Below are 24,769 nucleotides of genomic sequence, written 5' to 3' on the forward strand. Positions count from 1 at the left end.
TAATACGACGCATATGTAAATGGTTTATTTAATCACTAAAGTTTGAATATTAATATCTTTGGAGAACATTGCGTAGATCAAATTCGCGATTTTATTTAAATTATACTCATGAAACATCAACATATTTTGTATATGCTATGTAAAATGTCCAAAAATTAAAACTATATTTAAGACATTTGTTAGTTCCCAATATTGTCAAAACGTGGTCAGCAGTTAATAAATATTAACAAGATGGCGAAGCGCAAGGTTGAAGATGGGAAAAAAGCCAAAGAGGCGGTCAAGAAACCCAAAGTTGAAGATATTATTCTGCCCCCTGTTGTTTCCTCGAGCGTCAGACCAAAAATACAAGTGAGAATCACGAAGTACATGGTCAAGAATACGCTGATTACCTTCTCAATCTAGTTTCTACGATGTAAACAAACCATTTTACTGCGAGCACGTGTTCATCTGAAACATTCCTTCGGTTTTCGCGCACAGTATGTGGTGAAGTAGGAATGCATTTTATCTGGCGCAGCGTTTCGGTTTTTAATGTGCTTTGCATCCAAATATGAAAAAGGGCCTCAATGGGTAGTAGGTTGTTAAAATGGAAAGTAAATTTATGAAGATAGTGAAAACTGAAAGTTGTAAAAGGACTTGCTATAGATCTATATCCCCACTTCACATGTTTTCGAGCCGCTTAAAAATACGTGACCACGCGCTTAAGCCCACTGAAGACATCAAAGTGTTCGCCACTTTTTGCTGAAGTTATATTGCGAATTATGCTACACGAGGAAAGATATTCAATAAGTAATGAAAATAACTCAAAACTTACTTTACACTTATGCACATTTTAGTCAAACCTGATCTGATGATAATTTTGCATCAGAACAATTGTATGCACCAATTACCGTATATTGCTGTGTATAAGGAAAGTTTTTCGTACCTTAAATTATAACCGTGAGCACATAACACCGGAAATACCATGTCAACAAATCCGTAATGAAGTATACAAACTAATTATGCATTTACACTGTCTGGTTATAAAAAACAGTTATTTATATATCTGGACCTACCTTTGTAATCTATATTATTAATTTTATTCAAAATTTCATTCAATATTGTTTATTTTCATTTCCGCAAAATCGTATGTGAAGTGATCGGAAGATTGCACAACTCACAACTCATATTACCGACATTGACACCTTGAAAAGAACTTTAGTGGATAGAGAATATATATATATATATATATATGTCATAAATGCCATACTTTGACTCTCTGAAAGTCATATTTGTTGCGAGCGCGGAAGCATTGGCAGTGATTGGTCAATTTGTTCCATACGAAAAAAGTAGCAATCAGCTGTACCAAAGTGCTACGCTTATGGTTATTAATTCATTTCAAATATATAGTAAAATACTACATAAATAACATGATATTGGAATAAATTATTCTGAATAAAATAATAGTTTCAGATTTAATTCTTTTGATATTTGTATGAATATTGTTGAAAGTTATATTATTGGGTAATTATTAACCAAAACACTGGTAGATTCTAAGAAACGTGTGTCCATCTCTGTTTACGAGAAAATACACTCCGTCATCTTAATCTGTGCATATAACACAATGCCTATCTGAACAGGAAATACAATTTAATCGGTAAAAGATCATGTCAAGTGTTTTTTTTATTTCAACTTTTAAATTTGTATTGACCAAGTTTAATTGTTATGATCTGTTGGTTTCCCTGATCACTGAGGTTATTAGATACGTAATCAGAAATACTTCTTAGGGGCTAAAAAAAGACATAACACGAGGATATTGCTGCAGTTGCCAGGCATCACCTAATAGCATTCTTTGTTTCATATCAACTACTCTCTGTCACTGTGGGGACAATGGATGGACCTTGTGCACTGTACTATTTACAACACTTCTGCATCTTGAATTGGCAATGTCATAAATATATGCAAAACCTAAACACCATAAACACCAGTCCCTCCTTAATCAGTTACCTCCAATTCCAAATATGTTTTTTGTTTAAATCCATACTCAGTAATATTGCAGCTGCTAATAAATAAAGCTGGAACAGACAAGTTATTAATTCTACACTGTAAGCAACATCCCACAGTGACACACAATCAACCAAATCACTGAACCTGAACAACCCGTCTGATTTAGTCACATCTTACAACAAGCATAAGTTGCAGAGGACCCATTCTAACTTGGAATCCCCAGGGGCTCCAAACATGTATAGTTTGTATCATTGAAAGTGAACAGTATTATTTGGGTTTAAGGCATTAAAAATAAAATTTACCTGTGAAGATCCAGGTTGGAATAGGTCTTTAGTAAGCCATGCTTATCATAAGAGGCAACTAGTGGGATCGGGTGGTCAGGCTAGCTGACTTGGTTGATGCATGCCATTTTATCCCAATTTCGTGGACCGATGCTCATGATATTAATCATTGGATTGTCTGGTCCTATTTACAGCCCGCCATCATATGGCTGGAATATTGCTGAGTGCAGCGTTAAGCCAAAAAACAAACGAACAAGATCTGGTTATCTTAACATATATTTCATAATGGTAGCAAATTCAAAACATTCGTTGTCATGCTTTACAAAATTCCTTTACTTAAACATACTAACATCAGTGTTGATAAGAACCTTCAACTTTAAAGCATCATTCTTGAATAATAAGGGAGACTCTGCTCTATCATTGCCTGGTCGGAGCTCCAGATAACTTTTTGAGCAATTGAGTTTTTACTCTGGGGTTTCTATTTTAATTGGGCTATTACAATTTTCTTTGGGGAACCAATATCTTTTCACTCCTCTATTCATCACTATATTGGGTTTTTCCCAAAATTAGTGAATATTTTAAGATATAAAAAAATGTATTAATGTTTTGGATGTATATAACTATTCTAAATATATACATGATATAGGCTTGACTCGGAAAGTAAGTTAGCTTGTAACTGTGTTTCGGAAATTAGCTCATTTGTACGCTTGCTGAAAAAGCTTCTTTCGGTTTTTACACGTGCTGTTTTTATACATTTGAGTTTTTCATTTAATGTATGCGTTTCTGTACACAAGTTAATTGAAAGTAATTGGGCTTTGAAATCTTTTTTGGGGTATTTTACGCAAATACGCTGCTTATCTGTAACTCTGCCTGGTGCTAACTTAGGTCTAGACAATATGATAATTTGATACAGGTTGCAGCAGTTTCCCTGTAGATGCTCTTATAGATTCATGTTACTGGCTACTCCTTCAAATGACTGGTGGTATGTAGATCCTTAAGGAAAATATGTAGAGATGGTAGGTCTGGCATGATACATAAAGTTATCATTGTAAACAGTATCTTTTGATCAGACCAAAATCAGGAACAGAAATTTGTGAAGCAGAAACTCCTGACAGACAGCTGATCATGTAGACAAAATTAAAAATGTAGTTAGACCAAATCATTTTAGAAGCTGGCAAACCCATGCTGAAAACCCCATGCACCATTCATTTTTATTGGACGGCGAAAGTGCATCGAGGGTTGACCCAACATGACCAATGGAGGGTTTTGTCAGATCTTGGATAGTGGTATGAATTAAAAGCAAAAGATCTGTTCTTAATGAAATTGAGTTACAATGTATCTAGTAGTGCAGTAACATTACAGGCAATTAATAACAAGAATGTTGAGCGATGCCCATGGGAAGGAATCCAAGACTTCCCTTGCAAAATACCCTTCTACCATTTTTATAGGGTGTTAATTAGGAACAAGACACTATGTACAATGTAGGTAAGTTGCTGAATTTGATCTGTTTATGTAGCTTGTGTTTATTTGTCTTCTTTTACTTTCAGAAAAAATGGACAAACAAACAGCGGGTGTTGGTTTTTTCTTCCCGAGGCATTACTTTCCGAGCAAGGCATTTAATGAATGACCTTAGGACTACAATGCCTCATGCCAAACCAGGTAGTTTACCGATGATTGTAATTGTGGTGTATTAGATTAATGCTCTTATCATTATCATGCGATCTATTGTACGTTTTAGACACTTACGCTTCATGTATAATAAATGCTTCCATATAGGTCAGCGCACATGAGCATTGTGTGAGTAAATCTGCCTTCCGCCTTGATCAATGTTACAAATGTTTTGTGCGGGGGACAGTTCAAAACCAAGATACAACAGTAATTTCGCCTGCAAGAGTTAACTTGTACATTTATATTTTCAAGTCATTTTCTGGTATTTATGACCCAAAGACTTCAGTTATCTTCATGTCAGATGTCCTACATGAAACCTACCATGGATCCCATATTTCATTAAGAAAAGATCTTAGTTCTTGCTAGATCTAAAAAGCAACGTGAGGACATTCCATTACAGGTCACATCAAAACAACCTTCCATCCGACAATCAGATTGTTGCTTGCCAGATCAGGAAAGTGACAGTCGGAATGTTCTTTTGTTCAGTTTTCAATTTGTAATGGAGAACATATCTTTCAACATTTTTCGAGCATAGACTTGTCTTGAAGTGGAAGTCACCAGCTTGAAACTAGTGCTGTAAACCTTGAGAAAGCTGCTTTCTGATTGGCTAATGTCAACTTCTTGACTGGTCGGTCAAGGTTCTCGAAAGGTCGTTCTGACATGGACCATAATGGGAAGTCCTCAGATCTTTGTTTAGATGTAGTGAAAACTAAGATTTGATTAATGAGATTGCCATGGATCCTGTCCTTCTGACTTAATTTATTTTTAGTCTTTCTTTAATGTGTCACAGCAGAAATTCACCTGACACGTTTACTAGCCCAAATAACCACGGTAACACATACATGTGCCCCTAGATAGTCTGAATTTTCTACTAGCCCTCAGGATACCTTTTACGTTAGATGAACTGACCAACTGGCTCGTGCCAATTTCTATCTCTGTCAGTAGAAACCAAGAGGCTCTGTTCTGTTATGCATACTGTGTAATGGTGTTTGGTGTCTTCAGTTTAGTGTCTCAAATGATTCTTCATTATTTATTTATGTCCTTGTAAGCTGATTAGTTTCTTGGTCCAGATAATGTGGCCAAGAATGTAATCAACTTCATATACTAGGATAAAGAAGAAAGAAATCTCCCTTAGTCCTTGTTCTCCTGTTTTGGTGCTGACTGAAATATTATCTGATGTTAGTTGATGGAAGTGTCATCTGTCAGTGTTATGCAGGCAGCTAGCATGAGTTGGTTTGTTTCCATTTCAGAAACTAAAATGGACAGAAAAGACAAGCTGCATGTAATCAATGAGGTATGTGTATGTCAAAGGGGGGAAGGTTTGTACCCCTGTAGAGATCCAGGGCAGAACAGGTCCCCAGTAAGACATGTTTGTACCCCTGTGGAGATCCAGTGCAGAACAGGTCCCCAATAAGACATGTTTGTACCCCTGTGGAGATCCAGGGCAGAACAGGTCCCCAATAAGACATGTTTGTACCCCTGTAGAGATCCAGGGCAGAACAGGTCCCCAGTAAGACATGTTTGTACCCCTGTGGAGATCCAGTGCAGAACAGGTCCCCAATAAGACATGTTTGTACCCCTGTGGAGATCCAGGGCAGAACAGGTCCCCAATAAGACATGTTTGTACCCCTGTGGAGATCCAGGGCAGAACAGGTCCCCAATAAGACATGTTTGTACCCCTGTGGAGATCCAGGGCAGAACAGGTCCCCAATAAGACATGTTTGTACCCCTGTAGAGATCCAGGGCAGAACAGGTCCCCAGTAAGACATGTTTGTACCCCTGTGGAGATCCAGGGCAGAACAGGTCCCCAATAAGACATGTTTGTACCCCTGTGGAGATCCAGTGCAGAACAGGTCCCCAGTAAGACATGTTTGTACCCCCGTAGAGATCCAGGGCAGAACAGGTCCCCAATAAGACATGTTTGTACCCCTGTGGAGATCCAGGGCAGAACAGATCCCTGGTAAGATATGTTTAAACCCCTGTGGAGATCCAGGGCAGAACAGGTCCCCAATAAGACATGTTTGTAACCCTGTGGAGATCCAGGGGAGAACAGGTCCCCAATAAGACATGTTTGTACCCCCGTAGAGATCCAGGGCAGAACAGTTCCCCAGTAAGACATGTTTGTACCCCTGTGGAGATCCAGTGCAGAACAGATCCCTGGTAAGATATGTTTGTACCCCTGTGGAGATCCAGGGCAGAACAGGTCCCCAATAAGACATGTTTGTAACCCTGTGGAGATCCAGGGGAGAACAGGTCCCCAATAAGACATGTTTGTACCCCTGTGGAGATCCAGGGCAGAACAGTTCCCCAGTAAGACATGTTTGTACCCCTGTGGAGATCCAGTGCAGAACAGGTCCCCAGTAAGACATGTTTGTACCCCTGTGGAGATCCAGTGCAGAACCCCCTGATTCTTTCATTTACTATGTCAATTCAACATTCAATTTTAACTCACTCACTCATTTACTATGCTTAATCTGTTATTTGAGATACCAAGCTTGACACAAAGTAGCAAGTTTACTTTACACTCATTTACTGATTGTTATGATGAAGAACCTCTTAGAACATAACAAACACGGAAGTTGCAAGAATGGGCATTATTCTGTTTTTATTTTTTTATTTCTGCTTTGTCCAGATTTGTGAGATGAAGAACTGCAACAAGTGCATCTACTTTGAAGGCAAAAAGAATCAGGATCTTTATATGTGGTAAGTTGTTTCAGGATCTCTGTCTGTGGCAGGTTGTTTCAGGATCTCTGTCTGTGGTAGGTTGTTTCAGGATCTTTTTATGTGGTAGGTTGTTTCAGGATCTCTGTCTGTGGCAGGTTGTTTCAGGATCTTTGTCTGTGGCAGGTTGTTTCAGGATCTTTGTCTGTGGTAGGTTGTTTCAGGATCTTTTTATGTGGTAGGTTGTTTCAGGATCTTTGTCTGTGGTAGGTTGTTTCAGGATCTTTGTCTGTGGTAGGTTGTTTCAGGATCTTTGTCTGTGGTAGGTTGTTTCAGGATCTTTTTATGTGGTAGGTTGTTTCAGGATCTTTGTCTGTGGTAGGTTGTTTCAGGATCTCTCTCTGTGGTAGGTTGTTTCAGGATCTTTTTATGTGGTAGGTTGTTTCAGGATCTTTGTCTGTGGTAGGTTGTTTCAGGATCTTTTTATGTGGTAGGTTGTTTCAGGATCTCTGTCTGTGGCAGGTTGTTTCAGGATCTCTGTCTGTGGCAGGTTGTTTCAGGATTTCTCTCTGTGGTAGGTTGTTTCAGGATCTTTGTCTGTGGTAGGTTGTTTCAGGATCTTTGTCTGTGGTAGGTTGTTTCAGGATCTTTGTCTGTGGTAGGTTGTTTCAGGATCTTTTTATGTGGCAGGTTGTTTCAGGATCTTTGTCTGTGGCAGGTTGTTTCAGGATCTTTGTCTGTGGTAGGTTGTTTCATGATCTCTGTCTGTGGCAGGTTGTTTCAGGATTTCTCTCTGTGGCAGGTTGTTTCAGGATCTTTGTCTGTGGTAGGTTGTTTCAGGATCTTTGTCTGTGGTAGGTTGTTTCAGGATCTTTTTATGTGGCAGGTTGTTTCATGATCTCTGTCTGTGGCAGGTTGTTTCAGGATTTCTCTCTGTGGTAGGTTGTTTCAGGATCTTTGTCTGTGGTAGGTTGTTTCAGGATCACTATCTGTGTGTGGTAGGTTGTTTCAGGATCTCTATCTATGTGTGGCAGGTTGTTTTAGGATCTCTGTCTGTGGTAGGTTGTTTCAAGATCTGTCTGGGGTAGATTGTTTCAGGATCTCTATGTGTGGCAGGTTGTTTCAGGATCTCTGTCTGTGGTAGGTTGTTTCAAGATCTGTCTGGGGTAGATTGTTTCAGGATCTCTATCTATGTGTGGCAGGTTGTTTCAGGATCTCTGTCTGTGGCAGGTTGTTTCAGGATCTCTGTCTGTGGCAGGTTGTTTCAGGATCTCTGTCTGTGGTAGGTTGTTTCAGGATCTCTGTCTGTGGTAGGTTGTTTCAGGATCTCTGTCTGTGGCAGGTTGTTTCAGGATCTCTGTCTGTGGCAGGTTGTTTCAGGATCTCTGTCTGTGGCAGGTTGTTTCAGGATCTTTGTCTGTGGTAGGTTGTTTCAGGATCTTTTTATGTGGCAGGTTGTTTCATGATCTCTGTCTGTGGCAGGTTGTTTCAGGATTTCTCTCTGTGGCAGGTTGTTTCAGGATCTTTGTCTGTGGTAGGTTGTTTCAGGATCCTAGTCTGTGGTAGGTTGTTTCAGGATCTTTTTATGTGGCAGGTTGTTTCAGGATCTCTGTCTGTGGCAGGTTGTTTCAGGATTTCTCTCTGTGGTAGGTTGTTTCAGGATCTTTGTCTGTGGTAGGTTGTTTCAGGATCACTATCTGTGTGTGGTAGGTTGTTTCAGGATCTCTATCTATGTGTGGCAGGTTGTTTTAGGATCTCTGTCTGTGGTAGGTTGTTTCAAGATCTGTCTGGGGTAGATTGTTTCAGGATCTCTATGTGTGGCAGGTTGTTTCAGGATCTCTGTCTGTGGTAGGTTGTTTCAAGATCTGTCTGGGGTAGATTGTTTCAGGATCTCTATCTATGTGTGGCAGGTTGTTTCAGGATCTCTGTCTGTGGCAGGTTGTTTCAGGATCTCTGTCTGTGGCAGGTTGTTTCAGGATCTCTGTCTGTGGTAGGTTGTTTCAGGATCTCTGTCTGTGGTAGGTTGTTTCAGGATCTCTGTCTGTGGCAGGTTGTTTCAGGATCTCTGTCTGTGGCAGGTTGTTTCAGGATCTCTGTCTGTGGCAGGTTGTTTCAGGATCTTTGTCTGTGGTAGGTTGTTTCAGGATCTTTTTATGTGGCAGGTTGTTTCATGATCTCTGTCTGTGGCAGGTTGTTTCAGGATTTCTCTCTGTGGCAGGTTGTTTCAGGATCTTTGTCTGTGGTAGGTTGTTTCAGGATCCTAGTCTGTGGTAGGTTGTTTCAGGATCTTTTTATGTGGCAGGTTGTTTCAGGATCTCTGTCTGTGGCAGGTTGTTTCAGGATCTCTGTCTGTGGCAGGTTGTTTCAGGATTTCTCTCTGTGGTAGGTTGTTTCAGGATCTTTGTCTGTGGTAGGTTGTTTCAGGATCACTATCTGTGTGTGGTAGGTTGTTTCAGGATCTCTATCTATGTGTGGCAGGTTGTTTTAGGATCTCTGTCTGTGGTAGGTTGTTTCAAGATCTGTCTGGGGTAGATTGTTTCAGGATCTCTATCTATGTGTGGCAGGTTGTTTCAGGATCTCTGTCTGTGGCAGGTTGTTTCAGGATCTCTGTCTGTGGCAGGTTGTTTCAGGATCTCTGTCTGTGGCAGGTTGTTTCAGGATCTCTGTCTGTGGCAGGTTGTTTCAGGATCTCTGTCTGTGGTAAGTTGTTTCAGGATCTCTGTCTGTAGTAGGTTGTTTCAGGATCTCTTTCTGTGGTAGGTTGTTTCAGGATCTCTGCAGGTGGAAGGTTGTTTCAGGATCTCTGTCTGTGGCATGTTGTTTCAGGATCTCTATCTATGTGTGGCAGATTGTTTCAGGATTTCTCTCTGTGGTAGGTTGTTTCAGGATCTTTGTCTGGGGTAGATTGTTTCAGGATCTCTTTCTGTGGTAGGTTGGTTCAGGATCTCTGTCTGTGGTAGGTTGTTTCAGGATCCCTGTCTGTCTGGCATGTTGTTTCAGGATCCCTGTCTGTCTGGCATGTTGTTTCAGGATCCCTGTCTGTCTGGCATGTTGTTTCAGGATCACTGTCTGTCTTGCATGTTGTTTCAGGATCCCTGTCTGTGGTAGGTTGTTTCAGGATCTCTGTCTGTGGCAGGTGGTCTAAGTTCCTGCAACTTGGCTGAAGAGTTAATTTATTGTTTAAGGATCGTCAGATTGTTGTTGAATTGCCCCTTGATGATGATACTTGGTTTCTCAGCATCAACCCATGCCCATAGGCTTCACCAACATGGCTAGCTTCTGCAACCTGCTTCAACTTCTCCTTTTCTTCTCTCATTAAACTATGATGTAGCTGAAATGATGCTCAAAGCAATGTTTAACGTACTTGCAAGTGACATGCATGAGGTTATCTTAGTTGTGGAGACCCTTGCTCACTTGTCCTGTGATTCCACATTTGCAGGCTGTGGTCATCTGGCTGGCATGTTACACAGACAAACAGACACAGTCACTCTTCCTGTCATGACTCCATCTGTGTACCTAAATACTGAGAGGCGTTTTTTTTCTTTCTATCCATGGCTATTTGTTTTTACCTTCATGTGAGGGAGACTGTACAAGGCTTCATGCTTGGATTCATGTATGTTTCAGGCTATCAAACTGTCCGTCCGGGCCATCAGCAAAGTTTTTAGTGGAAAATTGTGAGTATAACATACAAGAGTCGACAAGCATGGATTTAGGACATTGTTTGATTTTGTGTTGGCATTCACAATTCGTTGTGCAGAGTTGTATCCCTTGGACACACCAGAAGTCTATGACTGTGGGTTCGAATCCTGGTTTGTCAGCACCATAGCCGTGATCGTGGGTTTCACCAAAGTGGTAAGCGTCTGAGACCTGCAGGCTTTCCTTCCACATTAAGCTGACACGCCTTGATATTACTGTAATATTGTTCAAAGCGGTGTTAAATCTCAACTCACTCACTCTTGTCATTCACACATCCTGATTTTGGCTTCCCACATAAAGATTCTTTGGTTCAAATATTGATCAATGCTGCACTAAATGCCTTAGCCAGGACATATTTTATGACAGATTGTTACAACTATTGTTAGTGTGTGGATCTCATAATCGGCTGAGTACATTGTGTAAGTGTATGACAGTGATATTGTCACTATTAGAATGTGGACATTGAGGAGAGTGATAATAATTCCTCTTCTTGCAGTGCACACAATGATGGAGCTCAAGATGACAGGAAATTGTCTGAAAGGGTCACGGCCTCTACTGTCTTTTGACATCGTAAGTTGAAGATTTTAAGGGATAGTAACTTTAAAGTGTATCTCCTACAGGGAATGATGAAAGTTCACCGACATCCGGTGGATTTGGTGTTTCTAACATATACATGATTTATTTATAAGAGATTACTGTTTGAATTACTACTATATTATTTATATCTTTATATACATTTGATATGTGTATCTTTAGCTTTTAAAATGTGTTTTGACCATGGTTGTCTTTACTTCAGTAAACTTTCCTCGTAAGACTGGTCAAATATATACTACTCATACCACGACAGGTTAAGTTTAATAAAATGAAAGAATTGGTTGGTCCTTAACATTTTGTGAGTAGTGTCTCCTTATTACCACAGATTGGGAGTATCATAGAAAATGTGTTCTAGGCAACCAAGTTCTATTTCTGAATTCTTCACTTTGCAGGCATTTGATGAAGCGCCACAGTGGAAGTTATTGAAGGAATTGTTCATACAGGTAGGATAGTAGTAAACGTCTATGATCTGCATCACTTCAGGCTTCCACCCACATCAAGCTGACATGCTGTCATATAAGTAAAATACTGTTCCAAGCAGCATGAAACCTACCTCACTCACTCACTGGAGTTTGATGTAAAACTGATATATTTAACTGATTGTATGGTACAGCTTGATTGTATGGCACTTGCATGGAATGTGAATGTAGGCACAAAGTCACTGCAAGGAGGTATGTTAGTTGGTTGGCATGTCTTGCTTCTTTCAATAGTGTGTTGCCTTGCAGATATTTGGGACACCTAACTGCCACCCCAAGAGTCAGCCATTCTTCGACCACGTGCTGTCCTTCTCCATCATGGACAACAGAATCTGGTTCCGGAACTATCAGATCCTGGAGGAGGATGGGGCACTCACAGAAATAGGTCAGTTCCAGCACACAACATTATCCTTGTTGCCATGGTGATTGTGCTTACAGTCACTGCACTCATGGTGTTTATGGCTGCCATGGTAATTGTACTCACAATCACAGGAAGGTTCCTTTAATTATGCAAACTTCTGAAAAGTCACCTTTTGGGGCAGGGGCATTAACTGACTATGAAAGTCCAGTTTCCAACCTTGCCGAACTAGGCTGGAATTTCCAGGCTCGATCGTGGCGCCACCAGTGTCGATTACAAGTTATGTTCTTTCTATGCCCCTCCTATTGACCAATCAGTTTCCATCTCTTACATTTGCTTCAAACAAAATGGCAGCGTCTAGTCAAGATGATCTGATCGATAATCAAGATCTAGATTTTAATAAGAACGAAGTGCATCAAATCACTTGAGCATCTTGATTAAAAACATTAATATATATGGAATATGTCTGTCGACGCCCATGTGGATGAACACATGCTTTGCAAATCCTGCAGTCGACTGAAATCTGCACATTGAAAACCATGTTGTTCACAAACCAGATGTGTAGTTTGTTACACGATTTTGATGCGACTACCGTATAGGGCTGCAACGGTTCGGTTCGGTGCGCCGAGAACCGGTACTTGTCATCTCGATTCAATCTTCGATCTACAATGTCTAGATTTTGATTCGGTTTATTCCAATTTTTGTAATAAATTTAAAATTAACAAAAATAACCTACCTTGTTGGCGAAAAAAATTAAAAGACTTGCGTTCATATCGACGAAGTGAAAATGTCCAAAAATGCATTTGTTTGAAACTTTTGACGACTGTCACTTAAAAACGAAAATAGATTAGAGTGACCTCCCTTTGAAAGCATGGCAGATGACGTGCTGTCACCAGCCCCTAGTCATCTAAAATCTAAGGTTTGGGCTCAAGTGTGGCTAGTGAGAGGGTCTTTTCAACAGCCGGGGATGTTGTGACTGCTCAGAGGGCTTCCCTCAGTAGTGACAATGTGGACATGCTTGTGTTTTTATCCAAAAACATGATCATCCCTGATGACCTGATTGACCTCACAGTCTGAGGTGATGAGTTTGTCCTGTTGGTGCATAGTGTTGCACTGTTCAATAAAAAATTAAAGTAAATACACGTTTTGTTACTTATTTATGCATATTATACATGAATCATTGTATATTATTAGACTAATGAATCAAATCGAAAATAATCGAATCGAATGGAAATAATCGAGCATCGAACCGAATCGAAGTATTGGTGAACTGTTGCAGCCCTACTACCGTATGTATGGACTCGTTCAGCCAAAAGGTAACTCTGGAATTCAGACGTAGTTCAGCAAGGGTGGAAAGTTAACTCCCTTGCCTTGGGAAGATGCTGAAATGTGTGTGTGTGCAAAGAACAACTGGAACCACAACAACACAACATAACACAGCCAATAGCTATTTACCATGTTTATAACTGTTTTGCCAGGTCCCAGATTTGTGATGAACCCCATCCGAATATTTGAAGGCAGCTTCCATGGGAGGACTCTGTACCAGAATCCACACTACGTCTCTCCTAATGAGGTCAGTTTCATATTGCTATGTTAACTCGAGGCCTGTTTGGTTTTGTTATGTATGACCATTGGTCATGCTGATTAACCCCCATTTTGTGAAGTTACTTTCTTTAACATTCGGTTGTGCCAGGATCCAAGGGTAGTGGGTTTAAATCCTACTTTTGCCATGGGTTGGAATTGCTGGCATGCCCTTGATTTGTCTGCACCGACCGGGTGCAAATGTTTTTCACCAAAGTGGTAAATCACAAATGCATCACTTCAGGCTTCCTCCCATATCAAGCTGACAAGCAGTGATATACCTCAAATACTGTTCAAAGCGGCATTAAACCTCTCTTACTCTTCTTCCCATTATCAGCATCGACGGAAGCTGCGGCAGATAGTGGCCAGCAAGTACATCAACCGGGTAGATGCTAAGAAGTCGCTGGAGGTGCGAAGACCTAAAGAATCCTACCGCCTTGATCCCACGGACGACGTGTTCACCACCATCAGACCGGAGGATGCCCGGCCAGCGGAGGAGAAGGCCGACTCGTTGAGGAATTCATGAAGAGAAACCAAATTTGATGGACTGAGGCTGGGAAGAGTCTGTTACATTCTAAGGAGTGTATGGATCACTTGTATGTGATGAGGCATCCGCATATGATCTGTATATGTACCAGTGACAATTAGGTGTACCAGTATCAAAATATTCTGGTATTTTCTCTGTGAGGAGCACAGTAAGCTCAGTGCACATGACTCGTGTATATGAATATCAGAGTATGTAAGGCAATGCTGTTAGTTTATCGCTTTAGGAATCGCTTGACCGACTGGTGTAAGATAAAAGTGAGCAATTTGTTTAATGACTGATCAAATGCGTAATATAGACTCTGGTCCCTAATAAAGAGATACAATTCTCAGACACAAGTAAAAACATGTTTGTGTGAGGAGAAACTAACTGTTATAATAAATTCATATGTAAGTTTCAAGGTTGTCAATAAATGCTGTCCTTGTATATAAAACATGTGAATAAAACTAGTGTACAGCTTAGCTCTCTTCTCTTTAGCATTGAATTACAAAGCAGAAGCAGGTCCCCATGGCAAAAGCTGCTTTAGGTAGAGCCTGAATTTGACAGCTTTTGCTAACATAAACTAGCTTTAGAACTTAATGCTGATCCTTTGACTTTTGGAGAATCAATTTGCCCAATGATTGACGGACATTGATCATCATGGTCAATGAATACATAATGAGCCTAACAAATATGGCACTGTGGCAGTTTTGTTTTTAATTTGACCAAACCTGTAATGTTTCATGATCTATGAGGGGGCATGGATGGCCCAGTCGCCACGTATCGCTGTGCAGAGTTGCCTCCCTTGGGCACGCCAGAAACCTATGATTTTGTGTTCAAATCGCGGTTCGCCCCATTTGTTTCTAGGTTTGTCAGCACCATACCCATGCTCGTGGGTTTCACCGAAGTGGTAAATGTCTAAGACCTCCCACATTAAGCTGACACGCCACAATATAACTGGAATACTGTTTAAAGAGGTGTTAAACCCAACTCACTCTCACTCGTGATCTATAAGACACATTTGGTTATATTCAATTAGTCCACTGTTTATTTAAGATCAGTAGTTAAGTAGCAACAAAGACAATGACATGTTTGTGAGAGCTGGCATCCTTGTTATCAACTAGAAATAATCAAGCATGTGACTGAGGGCCAAGGTCATTAACCAGGAGAGCATATAATGTTTTGGTTAAGGTAGTTGGTGATGCATACATAATAGATAAGTCACTAAGCATATGAAAACACTTTTCCCAAACCAGCTGCAACATTCAACCAGAAGGGTGTGTGAACTTCTAATTAAGATGGCTAGAGTCCTTTAACTTTCTGGTTTATTCGGGGAATGTTTTTCTCAAACCAGAACTTATGTCATTGGAGTCGCTCATACCTTCAGGTTTACTGGGAAGGTTCTTCAGTTTGGTCTGAGGTTGTGGTGGGCATGTATTTCGTCAAAACAAAGGTAATGTTATCACACTGGAAAAGCATGGTGGGGCCTTGTAGAAATGAACAGACTTGGTGTCATAATCTAAGTTCCTTTCAAAGACGGCTGCTTAGTCACTTAACACTAGGGAAAAAGTTTCCAGTTGTATGACAGCGGTCTGTAAATAATCGACTCTGAACCAGACAATCAAGTGATTGACATCATGAGCATCGATCTATGCAATTGGGATATGATGACATGCAAATCCCATCAGTCGCCTCTTACGACAAGCATAGTCACCTTTCATGGCAAGAAGCATCATTACTTGTACTGTTGCTCATACCATCAACCACTGGTTTGTCTGGTGGTGTTTTGAACCATCACTACTCAGCACACAGCATTACTTGTACTGTTACTGATACTATCAGCCTATGGTTTATCTGGTGGTGTTCATCTTCCCGAGGCAAGAGAGTTAACAGACTTTAAAAGTCCAGTTTCCACCCTTGCCGAACTAGGCTGGAATTACTGGGTTTGATCTTAGAGCCAGTTATTACCAGTTATGTCCCTTCTAAGCTTGTCCTATGGAACAATCAGATTCCACCTCTGGTATCACTTGCGTTTGCTTCATACAAAATGGTGGTGCAGAGTCAGGACGATCTGATCGATAATCAAGATCAATATTGTGATATTACATCGCGAAATGCATCAAATAACGTGAGCACCTTGATTAAAAACATGAACAGATTTGGAAAATATCTGCTGACAACGATTTGGCGGTGCACATGCTTTGCAAATCCTGCACTCGACCGAAATCTGCATGACATTTCATGAACCGGATTTCGATTGCGATGCGTGATTGTGATTGGACTATATGCATAGACTCGTTAGTCCAGCCAAAATGTAACTCCATAATACCAGCCTATTACTTGTACTGTTGCTCATACCATCAACCACTGGTTTGTCTGGTGGTGTTGTGAACCATCACTACTCAGCTCAAAACACCATTACTTGTACTGTTGCTCATACCATCAACCACTGGTTTATCTGGTGGTGTTGTGAACCATCACTACTCAGCTCAAAACATTTCTTGTACTGTTGCTTATACCATCAACCACTGGTTTATCTGATGGTGTTGTGAACCATCACTACTCAGCTCAAAACACCATTACTTGTACTGTTGCTTTTACCATCAACCACTGGTTTATCTGGTGGTGTTGTGAACCATCACTACTCAGCCCAAAACACCATTACTTGTACTGTTGCTCATACCATCAACCACTGGTTTGTCTGGTGGTGATGTGAACCATCACTACTCAGCTCAAAACATCATTACTTGTACTGTTGCTCATACCATCAACCATTGGTTTATCTGGTGGTGTTGTGAACCATCACTACTCAGCTCAAAACATTACTTGTACTGTTGCTCATACCATCAACTACTGGTTTGTCTGGTGGTGTTGTGAACCATCACTACTCAGCACAAAACATCATGACTTGTACTGTTGCTCATACCATCAGCCACTGGTTTCGTTGTGTCATGAACCGTCAAAACTCAGCACACAGCATCATTACTTATACTGTTGCTCATACCATCAACCATTGGTTTGTCTGATGGTGTAATGAACCATCAAAGCTCGGCATACTAAATCAAAGAAAAACAAATCTTGAAGGTTACATACATCATGTTTATTTTTTAAGTGATGATTTTTGCTAACTACATGAAAATGGAAAAAAGCACAGTAAATATCTGATCAATGCCTTCAGTATTCTGATTCAATTCATAGCCAATAAATGTAATAATCCATGTGAATGTGAATGAAACCAAGCCTCAATAATAACTGGTGACTGAATTGTGTATAGAATAAACTAGGTGACAGAATGAAAGTGAAAGGAAACATAGAACACTACAATCATTGGATGTTCACTACATTCAGAGATACTTACATGAACTTTAAGCAATACTAGTAAATAACCCCAAAGTATACTTCTGCTAATTTCTACAACAAGGAAACAAGTCAATATAGAAGCACACCTTTCCAGGACGTTGTAAAATAATCATAAAATCATTCCAGACCAATTTTCTCTTTTGTACATTTAATTAATCAGTCTAATTTGAAGCAAGATTGCCTCCTTCAGTTTACTGACGATTTTCGTAAGTGTTACGAATATGGAGGCGATAGTGATTCCCATGGAGACGACAGTGCCCTCCATCCCTCACCGAGATACGATACAAGACACATATGTTATGTTACAGTAAGACAGATAGAAGCTACTAGGATGATTCTATTCTCATCGTTTCCGATGTCCTGGACTCGGGGACGATGTTCGCGTTGAGCTGCGTGATGGCATCACCTCTTCATCATCAGAGTCCTGAAATCAAACAAGTTGCTGACACTGAGAACTTGATCCTTACCATCTCCAGTGATAGTATTTTAGAACCTTAGGGCTAAATACCTCATAAGATATATACAGAAGATCTCTGGTGACAACTTCTGAAAACACTTGACCATGCACTCTGACGTGACTATAGGTGATCTGTATTTAGTCATAGGGGTCGAGCCTACTGCCTCACCCGCTGTGTCTAAAAAAAGTAACAGTTTCTGACAATGACTGAGGCAGTAAGCTTGACCACTTCATGTTTTCAGAATCATAGCTCTTATAAAATCTCTCATCTCCAAAGTAAAGGATTGACTGTATTCATGTTGGAGAACATGGAGGTATATAATTCCGCCTGGTGTCACACTAAAAATTAACGTCGTCCAATTTACAATGTAATGAATTGCGAGCACATGTTCAAATCTCCAGAAATGACATCATGGTAGAACATTACTTTCGAGAAATAAACCAAGCTTTGTTCATTGCTATCTAATATAGGTGAGTTGAAATGGGGTCGCATTCAAGATTATTGCACTTATATAGTGATGTGCATGCATGTTTGTGAATGGCTGCTTGTACTAGTCCGGACTAATGCCAATTTTTTAGTGCGAGCCCACTGAGATACCATACTGCAGCTTAACATGTATACCCCAATCAGACACAGTATACTTTTTTAGTTTTAGCCTCTTAATGCCGAGCGCCAGGCATGGTAACAAGTGCCATCTTTTAACATCTTTTGGTATGAGTGAGTGAGTGAGTATGGTTTTATGCCGTTTTTAGCAATATTCCAACTACATCATGGCGGGGGACACCAGAAATGGGCTTCACACATTGTACCCATGTCGGGATTCGAACCCGGGTCCTCGGCGTGACGAGTGAACGCTTTAACCACTGGGCTACCCGACCACCCCTCTTTTGGTTTGATGTGCCCAGGGATCGAACCCAGACCTTCCGCTCTCTTGGCAGACGCTCTACCACTAGACCACAGAGGCGGTCTCCAAGCAGACGCTCTAACACTAAACCACGGAGGTGATCCTATCTTACATATGACAATAATCAGGGGTATTTCCCTTCCCTTCCCTTACAATTTCTAAGCAATCTGTTGAATGTTTCAGGTCTTGTCATGTGAAATAATGCAGGGATTTGTGACGGTTCAAGTACTTGTGAAATTATGGCAATACTATTACAATGGTCTTTTTAACTATCTACTTGTGACTATCGAGAGTCACCTCTACCAGAGTTCATCCATACTTCATGCCCAATGTCACCACAGAGTACCTATTTCTTTCTAAGCCCCAATAGTTATGAGTGATCTCATTCAAACTTCAACAAAACCTCCCAACAAACATAATCATGATAACAGTTTCAATTCCTGCAAAAATTTTTTTACATAGAATATGAAGAAAGATACATACACTATCTTCCGATTCATCATCACTGATGATGGGCTTAGCCTTTGCCTTCCTCGGTTTGGGCCCTCGTTGCTTGCTACTTGATGGAGTCTGTAACAATAACACACTCTTAGGATATCGTATAGCTTTCCAATGATTCACAACACTGCATCCAAATTCACAAAAACTTTCCTTCAAAATTGTTGAAAAGGCTACTCACAAACTGAAATGTTAAACCAACCTTTTTGCTTTCTTTGGACAGTTTATGTTTCTTCACATGCTGACCTGAAAAAAAACAAACACATTTGGAGTTAACATCTGTAGGAAGTCCTCATCAATTCATATAATACTTACGAAAAGGAACAAATTAAATAAAACTTTGTTTCAAGAATGATGCTTACAATAGATACCAATCTTTGCATAAATAACATTCATCTAACTCTCAGTGAGAGTGGATAGTTTTACTTCACTATTACCTATATTGCATAATAGAACTCAGGTCTTCACAGTGACAAGTGTGACAAACCACTAAAGTATCGAATACAAAATTCTACAAAATCTAAAACTTACACAGTGTGTGTACTTGGATATAGATAACATAGTCAACCTCTGTGACCGACCTACAAGTTTGTACAGAAGCAATCAGTCTACTTACTGTCATCATCATCAGCGTCATCGTCTTGGTCGTCTTTGTCATCGATGTCCTCCTCCTCCTCACTTGCTCCGCTCTCATCCGAGGACACCATGCCCTCCTTCTCCAACCTCTCTCTAGCACTTGTAAATACTGACTGTAGCACGATGGAGTCCTCATAGATCTGGCAAAAAAAAAATGTGGTTTGTGACAGTAGCAACTAGTTTCCAATAAATTATTCTGTGAGCATAACATAACTGTTTTGAAAAGTATTTCAGTTATTTTACAGTGTCACTAGTTTGGTGACAGAAACATACCCAGGGCTAACTCAGATTCGAATGAATGATGATAGGTTTTTGGCATGCCTGAGGGCTGAGGGATGCACACCGAGGGGAGGGGAGGGGAGGGGAGGGGAGGAAACTGTTTACCACTTATAAAATGAGCACAGGAACAACATTTACAAATTAGAGATTGTTATTGTGGCAAATCTGCAACTCAAACCCATGGCAAGCAGATCCTGGCTTTTTCAAGGGACATTATTCTGTATTGAGTTATAGTAATCTCTACTTATGTGCCACCATGCTCCATCAAATACCCAAGAGTTTTCTCTCTACTTACCACTGATCCCTCCACATTGTAAGCCTGGGCATTTTTACACAACAACATGACATCATTCTCTAAGTCATCTATACTGCGGTACTTGTGGTCGACGATGCGTTGCTGCAACAAGCCATGGAAACATTCAGTGAATAACAACTCATAATAACAGTTGATATTGTCATTTCTTTAAGCCCAATGCTCAATCAGCGATTTCATGGGGTATTTCTATATATGACAACTTTGGAATATTAATTACGAATAAACTCATATTTATTCCACCTACCTTAATCTTTCTGAAATCGACAGCTTTCCTGATAATTTCGTAGTATTCAGGGAGCTCCTTCTTTGATGGCAGCTGCATGAACATACTGCTCAATACTCGGCCATCACTGAAACAGGTGAAAAACACTTAAACATCAACAACATGATTGATCACGCACATGCCATATTCAGGGTCTTCAATCAATCAAATCAGTACTTTTAGGCCCCAGACCTCCTTGGTGTAGAGAATAGATGCAGAAAAAGAATACACTGCGTTCCGAGGGACACACAATAATATTCATTTTACCTACAGCGCATCAAGAGCAGTGATGCTTTTTTGTCTGTCATTTCATCCATCAATCATGACCACAGTCCACATGATCATTGATTCATTCCAGGCTTTCAAGCATTTTTCAAATTGTACAGTACACTGCAGGGGTCCGGAAACCGTCATATGCGCCGGACATGTCCGATTGGGAATCTCAAATGTCTGTTTTAAAATATTGCTTACCGGACATTTTAAAAAGTATTGTCCGGACATTCTTAAATTTTGACCGGACATGATCAACAGTTAGGACTGATTCTGTCTGCAGTTGCAACACAATGAAGATTAACTACACTGACAAGCTTTGTTTGTTTTGATTGCTGTAAATACATCGTACCTACATGATAGTCCAATCTGTCAATCACTGTAATAGGCAATAAACTGAGTTGACACTGAGTAATCGAGGATTAATTACTGAGAACATCTTGTTAATTTGAGTGAAAGGTGTTTACAACTGTACATTAATACCTTGCATCATCGATGTACCTCATTATCCTCACAATGCTACGATACGTAACCTCAGACAAGAAGCGAAAGCGTGACGACAGCCAGTCGACCGATTCAGATCAGTCGGGCGGATCTGCCAAACAATGAGGATTTGCAGATTTTATTGTTTTCAGTAGCTAGTCGTATATTGAATCTTGATTGACCGCCATTTTGCTTTCTCGGACGATCGATATTCAATTTTTTTATGGTCAATAATTAAGTACAGATGAAAAAAGTATTCAAATAACTATTGCTATCAACGATATTTTAGTATTTGTGATTAAAATATCTGTCTTGTTTTTAAAAAAATATTTAAAAAAAAAACCTTTTCCCGTGAGGTCACGTGATAACCAAATATGGGATAATAGTCTCGATCCAAATGTTACAACGCGTACACTTGAGCAGACTCATGAATATAACTCATGAATATTAATTAGACCGTTCACTACGTTAACAGATCGTTATTATAACAGAAACAAACGTATTTTTTCCATGTAAATCTAAAATATTATTTGTTATTAATTGTCCGGTAAATTAAACAATTTAAATTGAAACAATTCATAATTCATCATATTATGAATACGTAAACTTGTAATGTGTGTGAAAAGTCGTACTAAAATACGCTATTTGAAGGGGGCGTGGCCTAAATGCAAATGTCCGATTGGGATTTTAAATTTTCCGGACCCCTGGTACACTGTACCATTTCATTACTTTGAAGGACCCTCATATTGCCTTCATGAACCCTTAACATGAATTATTGGGGGAACCAATGGACCCCCACTTCGTAAGTCAAGGTAAAGCCCTGCATTTTAATCATATACTGAAGGAAACATATAATGGACAAAGTGAAATGCTGCTTTCAGTTAAATTTTTATGTGAAAGACAGAGATAGAAATGTTAAGTTCCTTGAACAACTTGATAGTTAAACATCCTCTGTCCATCTTTGGAGTTCATATGGCAAACAATCACTTTCCCATACAATGTCATTAACATCTCTGCATGAAGACCTGACAAATTCTCTATAAGTGAAATTCCTTATAAGCCAGTCTACAAAAGTGCAAAGCTTTCAAAGCAGCATATCCGATGCCTGTCTAAAAAATGAACATAATTGGGCAGTTTCCAATGGACAATAATGAATGTTGCGCGATCTATATTGAGGATACTTTATATCCAATTTTTGTTTCTGCGAACCATGATATCTACACCAAAAGGTGTGTACTACAAACACAGAGGAATTGTACTAGAGGAAAACTAAAATAAATGGAAGAAAGGTGCCAAAAAGGGATTTCACAGAAACAGCCCTACTGGACATAGTATAAATTAGCCAGATCACAACCAAGTTGGCCTTGCAAAACATATACAATGCAGTTGCCATTTGTCCACCCAATACCCATTTCTCTCATGACAAGCATACCACAGGCCTAAGAATCCCCATGACATAATGATATAACTAATGAAACAGCCTCAAATCTGTGCATCTTCTTTACAAAAGCGTAGACCATGCCACCCACCTGTCCTTGTAGTTTATCACAACATCAAGTATTTTCTTCATCCTCTTTGTCAGTTTTGGTGGGTTTGGGGTCATTTTCTCTACTGGAGGTCGACCTCGCCTCTTCTTAATTTTTGGCGTTTGCTCCATATCATCATCCACTGGCTTCCTCTTACGACCTTTCTTGGTGACTCGCTTCTTGTCTTCCACTTCATCCAGGTTCCCATCTTCAATAGCCTGAAGGAGACAACAGTCCATGTTCCAAAAATTTATCTTAATGATTGCAGAAATTGTGTCTTATGATAAAAAAATTCTATTACATTTGGACCACAGTACTGCATAAGTTAATATGGGTGCTGGAGTCCTAGGGGTCGCTGAGGTGAGGTGAAATGGGGTTTAACGTTGCATTCAAGAATATTGCACTTATATAGGGACTTGTGTGAGTGTGTTAGTGTGTTAGTGTGTTAGTGTGTGTGACTGCTTGTAAAAGTCTGGACTAATGCCAATTATTTTGTGCTAGTCCACTGAGATACCATGCCACAGTTTAACATGTACCCCCCCCACACACACAGTATACTGACTCCGAGCCGACCAGATCTTGCCTGAGCCTCTTAATGCCAAGTGCCTGGCAGGTTAACAAGAAGTACCATCTTTTGGTATGACGCGGCCAGGAATTGAACACCCAACTTTCCGCTCTCCGGGCAAGATGCTCTTCCACTAGACCACGAAAGCGGTCTAGGGGCCCTTGAAGGTTTTGTGTTTAGTCTTTGAAACAAGAACACAACAATTCTTATTCTCAGCATAAGGGTTATGATAAGAACCTATTGACTCAATACACTGAAAGAGGATTGTATGTGTGACAGTGTATACAACAATTTTTCTTAATGAGTGAATGTAATATTACGCCACAGTCACATCACAACAGAGAACTTCTAGATATCCCTAATTTCATACAGGCAGATGTATGACATCTTACCCGAAGCCACTGCTTCTCTGTGAGCTGATCTGAATAGTCAACCTCCTTCCTCTGGCGAGACCCACGGCCGAAGAGCTTGTCTTCCTCCTCCTCGCACGTCAGTCGGTCAACCTGGAGGCAAGAGCAATCATGACAGTTATCTAAAGCAGCTTTGGAACAGACAACTGCTCTTCCCCTTTTGATCCATTCAAGTACAATTCACTAGTCATGTGACCATCATTGAGCATGGGGAATACAGTACACTTGTTTATAACGAACATGCTTATAATGAACTGACAGATTTAACAAACTTTTTTTTGGTCCTGTCCATTTGCTGTATATATGCTGTTTATATGCTCATAATGAAATACAGTCACAATGAACTAAAATCATAGATCCCTTTGAGTTCGTTATTACCATAGTTTACAGTATCCCCTGACATGGAACCTTCATGTGGTCATGCAACAAAACCATCAGAACTTACCTCTTCCTCATCCTTGGTAATCCAAGATGGCAGTTCATCAATTTCCATCAGTCGTGGCTTCCTCTTCCCTCCATCTCTGGCCTCGTTACGACGTCGCTCAATGTCCATTTTCTGTGAAGATCAAGAAAGTACCATTCTGATGTGACCATTACTTGAAGTTGTGGATAATAGTAGTGATGGAAATATTCTTGGAATAAAGCAGAGACTCTCAATTATGATCAGCTTCTGTACCTACCTGATAGACCTCAAACTCATCCTCGCTTCTGGCCAACATCTGGTTGATGGTCTCATCATCAGGAACCTCATCTTCTTCCTGAATAACAACAAAACAGTTGAAGAGCAAAGGAGGATATATCACTGAATGCTATTTAAACACATCTTACCATTTATTTTATTTGCACAGACCATGAATTTCCTATCACAAACATAAATCTTTATCTTGTTATCCAGTCCCAAACATACCTCACATGTTTATATCAAACCTTTTCTGTGTCAGATTCCAAATTGGTGCCTAAATTTGAATAAAATAGGAAAGA

General features: G+C 40.1%; 2 protein-coding genes across 10 annotated transcripts in view; one reads left to right on the top strand and one right to left on the bottom strand.

Annotated features, from left to right (window-relative positions):
* Window positions 1-217: 217 nt before the first annotated feature.
* On the top strand, window positions 218-14,303 carry LOC124114188 (ribosome biogenesis protein BRX1 homolog). Its single transcript, XM_048399747.1, has 10 exons — window positions 218-348; window positions 3,812-3,923; window positions 5,183-5,226; window positions 6,565-6,635; window positions 10,218-10,267; window positions 10,786-10,859; window positions 11,276-11,326; window positions 11,609-11,744; window positions 13,196-13,290; window positions 13,636-14,303. The coding sequence occupies exons 1-10, from the start codon at window positions 232-234 to the stop codon at window positions 13,822-13,824; spliced, it is 939 nt and encodes a 312-aa protein (XP_048255704.1). The 5' UTR covers window positions 218-231; the 3' UTR covers window positions 13,825-14,303.
* A 2,596-nt stretch (window positions 14,304-16,899) lies between these two features.
* Window positions 16,900-24,769, bottom strand: part of LOC124114190 (probable global transcription activator SNF2L2) — a 40,049-nt gene continuing 32,179 nt past the window's right edge. For all 9 annotated transcript variants that reach the window (XM_046474774.2, XM_046474778.2, XM_046474772.2 and 6 more), the window contains 10 exons: window positions 24,469-24,546; window positions 24,234-24,344; window positions 23,771-23,881; window positions 22,817-23,031; window positions 20,517-20,622; window positions 20,252-20,353; window positions 19,658-19,817; window positions 19,244-19,287; window positions 19,027-19,113; window positions 16,900-17,605 (listed from right to left, as the gene is read on the bottom strand). In XM_046474774.2, the coding sequence (XP_046330730.2) occupies window positions 17,525-17,605; window positions 19,027-19,113; window positions 19,244-19,287; window positions 19,658-19,817; window positions 20,252-20,353; window positions 20,517-20,622; window positions 22,817-23,031; window positions 23,771-23,881; window positions 24,234-24,344; window positions 24,469-24,546 (1,095 nt within the window). In that variant the 3' untranslated portion in view covers window positions 16,900-17,524. The remainder of the gene's footprint in view (window positions 17,606-19,026; window positions 19,114-19,243; window positions 19,288-19,657; window positions 19,818-20,251; window positions 20,354-20,516; window positions 20,623-22,816; window positions 23,032-23,770; window positions 23,882-24,233; window positions 24,345-24,468; window positions 24,547-24,769) is intronic.

This window comes from Haliotis rufescens, unplaced genomic scaffold, assembly GCF_023055435.1.
Source record: "Haliotis rufescens isolate VD_foot unplaced genomic scaffold, xgHalRufe1.0.p SCAF_2, whole genome shotgun sequence".
Classification (NCBI taxonomy): Eukaryota; Metazoa; Mollusca; class Gastropoda; order Lepetellida; family Haliotidae; genus Haliotis; species Haliotis rufescens.

Excerpts from the sequence above, each read along its gene's own strand:
- LOC124114188 (XM_048399747.1), top strand. The coding sequence starts at position 232 with ATGGCGAAGCGCAAGGTTGAAGATGGGAAAAAAGCCAAAGAGGCGGTC. Across the intron at positions 3,924-5,182 it reads AATGCCTCATGCCAAACCAG|AAACTAAAATGGACAGAAAA; the intron begins GTAGTTTACCGA and ends TTTCCATTTCAG. Across the intron at positions 11,745-13,195 it reads TGGGGCACTCACAGAAATAG|GTCCCAGATTTGTGATGAAC; the intron begins GTCAGTTCCAGC and ends CTGTTTTGCCAG.